The sequence below is a fragment of the Danio rerio genome, chromosome 1 (assembly GCF_049306965.1).
Source record: "Danio rerio strain Tuebingen ecotype United States chromosome 1, GRCz12tu, whole genome shotgun sequence".
NCBI lineage: Eukaryota > Metazoa > Chordata > Actinopteri > Cypriniformes > Danionidae > Danio > Danio rerio.
This window is the reverse complement of record NC_133176.1, coordinates 6,318,812-6,329,235: the sequence shown is the minus strand read 5'-3', so window position 1 is coordinate 6,329,235 and position 10,424 is coordinate 6,318,812. Positions and strand designations below refer to the sequence as shown.

The window sequence follows — 10,424 nt, the reverse complement described above, 5'->3', positions numbered from 1 at the left end:
TAGTTGTTGTTGTTGTTGTTGTTGTTGTTTTTGTTGTTGTTGTTGTTGTTGTTGTTATTATTAGTAGTATTATTATTATTAATAATATTATATTTTTAAATGATTATTATTATTACTATCATCATAACAGTTGTCGCCATCATCGTAAGTTTTAAGTTAAGGTCAACATAAAATATATTAAATAAGATCATAATATTAGAGTTTTAAATAAATAAATAAAAATAAATAAATAATAGTTGTTATTATTATTATTATTATTATTATTATTATTTATTTTTGCAGCGTTTATTATTATTATTATTATTATTATTATTATTATTATCATTATTATTATATATTTTTATTATTTTTTATTTTTTTATTTATTTATTTATTTAATATTCATTTATGCAGCATTGCATTTAACACACACATGTATTTCTCTCTTATAGAACGAGTTTTCAGCTCAACATTCACGTTAATGTACATTTAAGATTTGTTTCAGTTGTTGTGTATGGTTTGAGGACTTGTTTCCAGCTGTTTGTGTAAAGTTGTAGGACATTTAAACTTGCTTTCAGTTGTGTATAATACTAGAAGTTGTTTAGCCACTGTTTCCTTGGTTACTATAAGAGCTTGTGTAGCGAACGCAAACGCGGTTTCGCGTCGTCCGCCTCAGTTTCGGCCCTTGTTTTGACTCGGGAGGCGTGTCCAAACGCCAGGTAACCACTATATAGCGAGCACGCTAGCATTAGTCGGCAGGAGAAGCACTTTATCAGCATCTAGACCAGCAGCCTGTAAGTACATTTAAGATTTGTTTCAGTTGTTGTGTATGGTTTGAGGACTTGTTTCCAGCTGTTTGTGTAAAGTTGTAGGACATTTAAACTTGCTTTCAGTTGTGTATAATACTAGAAGTTGTTTAGCCACTGTTTCCTTGGTTACTATAAGAGCTTGTGTAGCGAACGCAAACGCGGTTTCGCGTCGTCCGCCTCAGTTTCGGCCCTTGTTTTGACTCGGGAGGCGTGTCCAAACGCCAGGTAACCACTATATAGCGAGCACGCTAGCATTAGTCGGCAGGAGAAGCACTTTATCAGCATCTAGACCAGCAGCCTGTAAGTACATTTAAGATTTGTTTCAGTTGTTGTGTATGGTTTGAGGACTTGTTTCCAGCTGTTTGTGTAAAGTTGTAGGACATTTAAACTTGCTTTCAGTTGTGTATAATACTAGAAGTTGTTTAGCCACTGTTTCCTTGGTTACTATAAGAGCTTGTGTAGCGAACGCAAACGCGGTTTCGCGTCGTCCGCCTCAGTTTCGGCCCTTGTTTTGACTCGGGAGGCGTGTCCAAACGCCAGGTAACCACTATATAGCGAGCACGCTAGCATTAGTCGGCAGGAGAAGCACTTTATCAGCATCTAGACCAGCAGCCTGTAAGTACATTTAAGATTTGTTTCAGTTGTTGTGTATGGTTTGAGGACTTGTTTCCAGCTGTTTGTGTAAAGTTGTAGGACATTTAAACTTGCTTTCAGTTGTGTATAATACTAGAAGTTGTTTAGCCACTGTTTCCTTGGTTACTATAAGAGCTTGTGTAGCGAACGCAAACGCGGTTTCGCGTCGTCCGCCTCAGTTTCGGCCCTTGTTTTGACTCTCGAGGCGTGTCCAGCTGAATTCAATCAGCTAGTGCTTTGGGGTTATATAAACAACTAGTTCACCGCGGCAGCGGTCGCGGCAGCCTCGTGTGAAGACCGCCTCGTGTGAAGACCGACGAGGGTAAAGACCATCGACTCTACCTGCGCGACTCCACCGAGCAAAGACACCGACAAAGCACTTGAGTACTTTACTGTATTGTTTTACTTTACACTTATTTTTTGTTGTCAGTGCACTTTTATTATGTGTTTTCTAATTCCTGTTGTTACTAACACTCGCAAAACACGGGAGGTGCGCTGCAGGCGTAATCCTCACAACCTTCGTTCAATACATGTATCTACTATTTCACAACTCTCTCTCTCCGTGGGCCTCTGGAATTGTCAATCAGCTGTTAACAAGGCTGATTTTATTACCTCCATAGCTACATATTCTGACTATAATCTCATGGCTCTAACTGAGACCTGGTTGAGGCCGGAGGACACTGCTACACATGCTACTCTTTCTGCTAATTTCTCTTTTTCCCACACTCCTCGTCACACAGGGAGAGGGGGTGGGACTGGACTACTAATTTCCAAAGAATGGAAATTTACTCTGATACCGTCCCTGCCAACAATCAGCTCCTTTGAATTCCATGCAGTCACCATTATCCACCCCTTCTACATAAATGTGGTTGTCATCTACCGCCCACCAGGTAAATTAGGTCACTTCCTAGATGAACTGGATGTTCTTCTCTCATCTTTTTCTAATTTTGCCACTCCCTTATTGGTGCTAGGTGACTTCAACATTTACGTTGACAAACCGCAAGCTGCAGACTTTCAGACTTTGCTTGCCTCTTTTGACCTAAAAAGAGCACCTACTGCTGCTACCCACAAATCAGGTAATCAGCTAGACCTTATTTACACACGACACTGCTTCACTGATCAAACAATAGTAACTCCACTACAAATATCTGATCATTTCCTTCTGTCTCTCAACATCCACATTACTCCTGAGCCGCCACACACTCCTACACTGGTTACCTTTCGCAGAAACCTACGATCTCTCTCACCCAATAGACTATCCACCATTGTTTCAGACTCTCTTCCTCCATCTCGCAAACTCACTGCACTTGATTCGAACAGTGCCACTAATACACTCTGCTCCACTCTAGCATCATGTCTAGACCGATTATGTCCTCTTGCATCCAGGCCAGCCCGTGCCAGTCCTCCTGCACCCTGGCTCTCGGATGCTCTCCGTGAGCATCGCTCAAAACTTCGGGCTGCGGAGAGAATTTGGCGGAAAACTAAAAATCCTGCACATCTCTTAACATACCAAACTCTTCTGTCCTCTTTCTCAGCTGAGGTTACTTCTGCAAAGCAGACGTATTACCGTCTGAAAATCAACAATGCCACTAATCCTCGCCTACTTTTTAAAACATTTTCCTCCCTCCTCTATCCTCCTCCTCCACCCGCATCCTCCACACTTACTACTGATGACTTTGCTACATTCTTCTGCACCAAAACTGCAAAAATCAGTGCTCAATTTGCTGCACCTACAACAAACACGCAAGATACAACACCAACACCACACACACTCACCTCTTTTTCTCAGCTCTCTGAGTCTGAGGTGTCCAAACTTGTGCTATCTAGCCAGGCAACCACCTGTCCACTCGATCCCATTCCCTCTCATCTCTTGCAAGCCATCTCTCCTGCAGTCATACCAACACTGACTCACATAATTAACACATCTCTTGACTCTGGTTTATTCCCCACTACATTTAAGCAGGCTAGGGTAACCCCACTGCTAAAGAAACCCAACCTGGACCATACGCTACTTGAAAACTACAGACCAGTATCCCTGCTTCCATTCATGGCCAAGATTCTGGAGAAAGTAGTGTTCAATCAAGTCCTGGACTTTCTTACTCAAAACAATCTCATGGACAACAAGCAATCCGGCTTTAAGAAAGGCCACTCAACTGAGACTGCCCTGCTCTCGGTCGTGGAGGATCTCAGACTGGCTAAAGCAGACTCTAAATCATCAGTCCTCATTTTGCTGGACTTGTCAGCTGCTTTTGACACTGTCAACCACCAGATCCTGCTATCTACGCTAGAGTCACTGGGCGTTGCGGGCACTGTTATACAATGGTTCAGATCTTACCTCTCTGACAGGTCATTCAGGGTGTCTTGGAGGGGAGAGGTGTCCAACCTACAGCATCTAAACACTGGGGTACCTCAAGGCTCTGTTCTTGGGCCACTTCTCTTCTCCATCTACACATCATCTCTAGGACCAGTCATCCAGAGACATGGATTCTCCTACCACTGTTATGCTGATGATACCCAGCTATACCTCTCTTTTCATCCTGATGATCCCTCGGTTCCAGCTCGTATCTCAGCCTGCCTGTTGGATATTTCACACTGGATGAAAGATCATCATCTTCAGCTGAACCTCGCAAAAACGGAAATGCTTGTAGTTTCTGCCAACTCGACTCTACACCATAACTTTTCAATTCAGATGGATGGGGCAACTATTACTGCATCCAAAATGGTGAAAAGCCTTGGAGTAACGATTGATGACCAACTAAACTTCTCTGACCACATTTCTAGAACTGCTCGATCGTGCAGATTTGCACTCTATAACATCAGAAAGATCCGACCCTTCTTATCTGAACATGCAGCTCAACTCCTTGTTCAAGCTCTTGTTCTCTCCAAACTGGATTACTGCAACTCTCTACTAGCTGGGCTTCCAGCTAACTCTATCAAGCCTCTTCAACTGCTCCAGAATGCAGCAGCACGAGTTGTCTTCAATGAACCTAAACGAGCACATGTCACTCCGCTGCTAGTCCGTTTGCACTGGCTGCCAGTTGCTGCTCGCATCAAATTCAAAACTCTGATGTTTGCCTACAAAGTGACTTCTGGCCTAGCACCTTCTTATCTGCACTCACTTCTGCAGATCTATGTGCCCTCCAGAAACTTGCGTTCTGTGAATGAACGTCGCCTCGTGGTTCCATCCCAAAGAGGAAAAAAATCACTTTCGCGAACGCTCACGCTCAATCTGCCCAGTTGGTGGAATGAACTCCCTAACTGCATCAGAACAGCAGAGTCACTCGCTATTTTCAAGAAACGACTAAAAACTCAACTATTTAGTCTCCACTTCACTTCCTAATCTGCAATTGCCTATTTGAATATCACACTAACTGTACAAAAAAAAAAAAAAAAATTACTAACACTTCCCTTCTTAGACTTTACAGACCTGAAACTTGCCTTTAGTACTTATTCATTGTTGCTCTTAGTGGTGTAAATTGCTTCCTTGTCCTCATTTGTAAGTCGCTTTGGATAAAAGCGTCTGCTAAATGACTAAATGTAAATGTAAATGTAAATGTGATTTCGTCAAAAATAAAAAGTTCCATATTAAAGTGATCTCAGTCTATTATTCCTCCCGCTACACTACTCTTACAGAGGCACGCGCAATACATCAAGAGCGCCTCAGAAATTTGGCAGAAACAAAACGCAGGAAAAGATTAAAAGTTGATATGTTTGCCTTTGTATCGCTGATGCATTACATGAAGCATTGGATTTGTCACAAGGTGTGCCCACGTTTGGGAAATTTGCAGAGCGCTGGCGTTTTCATCAGTCACCCGGGGGGGAAAGCGCTACTCCAACACTCAGCAAAAAGCGCTGAGGTGAATGTGCAAACGCTTTGAAAAACCACAGGCTGGTTTGTCAGCAGAGGTGTCACATGAATGCACGATTAGGCCTTTCTTCAGTACAGCTAACATGATGTATGATTATGTCGTTGACACGTGTGCATACATTTTTAAATATAGTGGCAGGAGGAATCCGATGGCAGAGATCGCTGATGGGTTCATTCAAGGAGAACCAGCGCGACGTCTGTCAACAGAAAAATAAATAAATACATACATATCTGGGGAAACTGCTGTGTGTGCAATGTGACATTAAAATTTGCATTCAAGCCAGATTTTTGACTTTATTTCTTTAACCTGGAATTGTTTTTAATTTATTTTCCTCATGTGTCACAAGAGCTTCAGAAAGGAGATAAAACTATAAAGCTAAATTATTAATTCATTCATTCTTTTACTTTTCGGCTTAGTCCCTTTATTAATCAGGGGTCGCCACAGAGGAATGAAGCGCCAATTTATCCAGCATATGCTTTTACCCGGCGGATGACCTTCCAACTGCATCACTGGGAAACACCCATACACACCCAATCACACACATACACTATGGCCAATTTAGCTTACCCTATTCACCTATGGCACATGACTTTGGACTTGTAGGGAAAACCGCAGCACCCGGAAGAAACCCATGCAAACACAGGGAGAACATGCAAACTCCACACAGAAATGCCAACTGACCTGGCTGAGGCTCAAACCAGCGACTTTCTTGCTGTGAGGCGACCGTGCCACCCACTGTGTCACGCTAGTATATGAATTATTATTGTAAAATATATAATTTATTATATAATTTATTAAGACAAACGAGCAGATTCACGTCTTCCAATTTCCTGTATCTCAAATTTACGCAGCTCAAATTCATGCTTTAGCTCTTTTTCCTTGAGCTCTAATCGCCGTATTTCTACTTGCAACTCAAGTCTACGCAATTCAGAGTCAGGCTGCACATCAGCATGTGAAGTGACAGCACTAACAGGAGGAAGGATACTCATTTCACATAAGGCTGTATGCAATTCATTTTTAATTTTCTGTTTTTTCTCTTGTTTAGAGAGTGGTACTTCAAAGTGAGCAGCAATAGAGAACAGATTACTTTTAGTACACTGTTCAAGTTTCTCTATGCTCGGATGAGCAACAAATTCCTCTAAACTAAACTCCATAATAAGATTGAAAAACACACAGTCAAAATATTAACAAATATACAAAAAAAATCAAATCTGCGTCAAATCTTAATCATCCAACAGCAAAATACAAACTTCCGCAAATTAACTATATAACAAAATAGAAAGATAATGCAAAGGAAAGTGAAGTGACAACAAACGTTACAAAGTATACCAAATGCGAGCAAATACACCCCTCTATCTGCGCCTGCCTAACGGAACTTCACCTGTCTAACTCACCTAGTCTTCACGCAGTTCAGCGGCGGGTTATTATGCACTAAAAACCAGCAGGATTGTGAGACAATCTATAATAGACGACCCCACAAAATCCTACGGACGTGCTCCCGAGATATCTGCGTTAACAGATAACACTAACCGCCTCTTTGCGACACTACAAAAACAAAAAACAGACGAAGTCCAAAGGACAACGCCTCTTTAACCTAACAGGGGAGTAAAGGCCGCTATGCAATTAACAGTATACAAAAACACTTCACTTACCTGCATTTCCAGCAAGCTTTGCCATGCAACCGCGTTGATCAAGCAAAACAAACACGATGTTCACACACACACATGCACACGCTCCGGTGTGACACGCTACGCGGGATTCCCTATGACGCGAAATTACGTCATGAAGAATTCCCCATGAGAACCAAACATTATAGTCTAACGATCTATCGTTCAGTAAAGTCAAACAAGTTTGGTATCAAAAAGAGAACAAAGTGAAACAACTTAAAGAGAAGCGGACGAGCCCCCAATTATGTTACGGTCCCTAACTTAAATAAGACTCGTGACCAAAAGACAACGTAACATAATAAACAACGGCCAAAGTTCTCCAGCTAAATTATTTATTAATATAACATAACCAACAAAACAATCCAAATTGACAAGAGATGGGGAGCCCAACAACATAATAAAGAACAACCAAACAAACCTAAAGCAGGTTGGAGCTCCCCACTCCAAACAAATATCAAAAGGAAAGCATAAAGGAGAACACAACAATAAAGCCGTCAATGACTGTGGTGACGTGGAGGAATGAGAGGCCGTAGAAGTCCGCTTCCGTTTGTTTTAAAGGCCTGACGCCACCAGGTTAACCAATAGAAAACTGAAAAGGGAAAAGGACAAACAAGATCAATCGAAAGTAATTATTAATGGCAGGAGTGAACGCCACACGCAACAGCTAATATAATACAAGTACAATTCTTCATTGTTATTGCATGAGAAAAAAAATTAATAAAATCTAGCAACAAAATAAATAAATAAAAATGCATCACAGATTTTATTATTCTCCCCTGTATAAATAAGAATATTTCATGTTTATTTAATTTAATTAATTAATTTATTTCCAAACTCAAACAAAAAGTGCTCAAGAAGTAGCTTGATTAATTTATCTTTAGGTGTCAAATTCCTCAGAATAACTTCATTATCTTTTTTATTTTTTCATCATTATAATTATTTTGTTCCTCTCTCAATTCTGTATTAATAATGATCGTTTAGTTGACTTTGTGTACAGTATATTGTTTTAGTATTGTTCAGATATTCTAATGACTCATGAGATCATAGTGTTTAAATGAACTCCAGACGCACCTCATCTCTGTTACCCTGATAAGGGCAAGTGCATAGGTACAAAATGCATAGGCACAGTCTTAAAGGGCACCTAGTCTGCCCCTTTTTCATGATTTAATATTAATATTATGGTTCTTCTGAATGTGCCAGTTTAGGTTCAGTTCAAAACACAGATCAGATTTTTTATTAAAATGTGTTAAAAAGTGTCATTTTGGGGGCGTGTACTGTTTTAGGGGTGTGTTGCTTCACATGAAAATTAGTTTCGGCTTCCCGCCCAACCTAACAAGGGGGCGGAGCCAAGAGCTTCCCCGCTCTGTGTTTGGCAACAGACAGGCAGACAGACAGAAGCAACATGAGTGAGAGGACCAACATTTAGCTGTATATGTGCTACTCTGACACAGACCAAGCAGAGTACAAAATCATCTTTGTATAGTTTTACAGCCAACGGTGTGCTAGTTAAAAGTTCCGAGCTTGTATACCAAGACTAATGACCAATTACTTTGACTGAGGCACCAGAGCCATGACATGGCACACTCAGACGCGCACATTCAAATGTTATTTAAAATTAAACTATTCAGATGGAGCTCTGTGTCGAGGCAGAAACATAAATTGTCCCGAATCATGGCTGGGCACCGCGGACAGCCATCGACTTGAAGCACTGTTGTAATTTTAAAAACGTACATAAAAAAGTAGTGTGTATATATAATAAACTAATATAGTGTGTATTATACTATGTTAAACATTGAAATTACAGTTAATATTTCCAAACTATTTCAACAAAATATAAAAAAAATAATAATAATTACCGCTGCATTTAATGTTTCTGTTTTTAATTTCAGCAACTACTTATCAACATTTAATTAATGCAGTCTGAACTATCATAAACATACAACGAACAAATACATTTTTATTCCATAATATCAAAATATGTAATATATTTATTAAATATAGTATTAATTATATTTTAAATGAAAATACTTTAGACATTTATTTTATAAATTTATATTATTTTAAGATATACATTTTTAAATAAATATATGTATTTATATATTTATTTATTTTATCTACAATTACGCGCAGTGACTTACTGATTTATTTAATAATATAATATAATATAATATAATATAATATAATATAATATAATATAATATAATATAATATAATATAATATAATGTAGGGAGAGCAACAGTGTGGCGCAATGGGTACATGTCCAAAGACATGTGGTACTAATATACTATAATTGACTGTAGTGTGTATGTGTGTGCGTGTGCGTGTGTGTGTGTGTGTGTGTGTGCGTGCGTATGTGTGTGTGTGTGTGTGTGTGTGTTGTGTATACATTTCACATGTAATTCAAAGTGTAGCTTGTCATTTCTTTGTAAATTATTATTATTATTATTATTATTATTATTATTATTATTATTATTATTATTATTATTATTATTATATAACATTTTATAAATATTATTCAATAAAATAAATATATTTATATATTTATATTTATTTTAAGTAAAATATATGTTGTAAAAATCCACATCATCTCAATCCTTCTGCTCTTGCTGTATGCTCACACAGCCCAGAAAGGACACATTTCTCCTAAGGACAAACATCTGAGACAAAGCTGATCCTTCAGTGAATCATACGTCTCCTGAGTTATGAAAGCACACCCTCTGAGCAGTAAATTTGTCCTCTTTTACAACCACCAATGAATGACACCTAAAACGTGTTATTTAAGCGCAGCGCTGTAAAGCACCTCTATATAAAGTCAAGGGCTTGAGGCTGAAATAAAGCCAGTTCTGAAGCAGAAATCCAGAAAACAGTGTGTCTGGAGTGTAAGTTAATCTCTGACCTCAAGACGCTTTCACTCCGACCTGAGAACAGCACAACTGGACATACACTCGATCTAACACATGAGCTGATGCTAAGATTCCCAGCCAAGAACAAGAGAGGTCAACACACTGTGCACAAACAAGTCTTCTCGCTAACTTTGTGTAATATATACAGCTATCAGCAAAAATAAAACAGTAATTGAAACCAGATTTACTCTCCTGACCATGAATTTGTTAGGTTGCTGAGTAAAAACCATTTTATTCAATTAAAAATAATTAAAAACAATTATAATTAGTTAAATCATTCTGAAGGCAAAAGGGGGTCCAATCCCGGTACTAGTAAGGTGTACCTAATAACCATCTGCCGTGTTTATTTATTTGTACAATATTAGTTTGATTGTAGAGTAAAAGTAATATAAATATGTTTGAAAACTTTTTTTTCTGTTATTTAATGCGAAAATCTCTACTATATTTTGAACAAAATAAATGTATAAATTTTTTTTATATACTGTTTTGTACTACATATCTACAGTACAGTATACTACATTTAACACTCCTAAACTCAGAAAATAATAAATAAATAAAGCAAA

General features: G+C 38.7%; 1 protein-coding gene across 1 annotated transcript; it reads left to right on the top strand.

Moving 5' to 3' along the window:
- The first annotated feature begins 736 nt into the window (after nucleotides 1-736).
- On the top strand, nucleotides 737-4,901 carry LOC141375509 (uncharacterized). The gene is made up of 2 exons (XM_073909133.1): nucleotides 737-2,311; nucleotides 2,393-4,901. The coding sequence occupies exons 1-2, from the start codon at nucleotides 1,864-1,866 to the stop codon at nucleotides 4,759-4,761; spliced, it is 2,817 nt and encodes a 938-aa protein (XP_073765234.1). The 5' UTR covers nucleotides 737-1,863; the 3' UTR covers nucleotides 4,762-4,901.
- Nucleotides 4,902-10,424: the final 5,523 nt, after the last annotated feature.

What these genes read in the sequence shown, in the direction of transcription:
- LOC141375509 (XM_073909133.1), top strand. Translation starts at nt 1,864, where the DNA reads ATGTGTTTTCTAATTCCTGTTGTTACTAACACTCGCAAAACACGGGAG. An exon ending in TGTCATCTACCGCCCACCAG is followed by an intron (nt 2,312 to 2,392) that starts GTAAATTAGGTC and finishes TATTGGTGCTAG; the next exon opens with GTGACTTCAACATTTACGTT.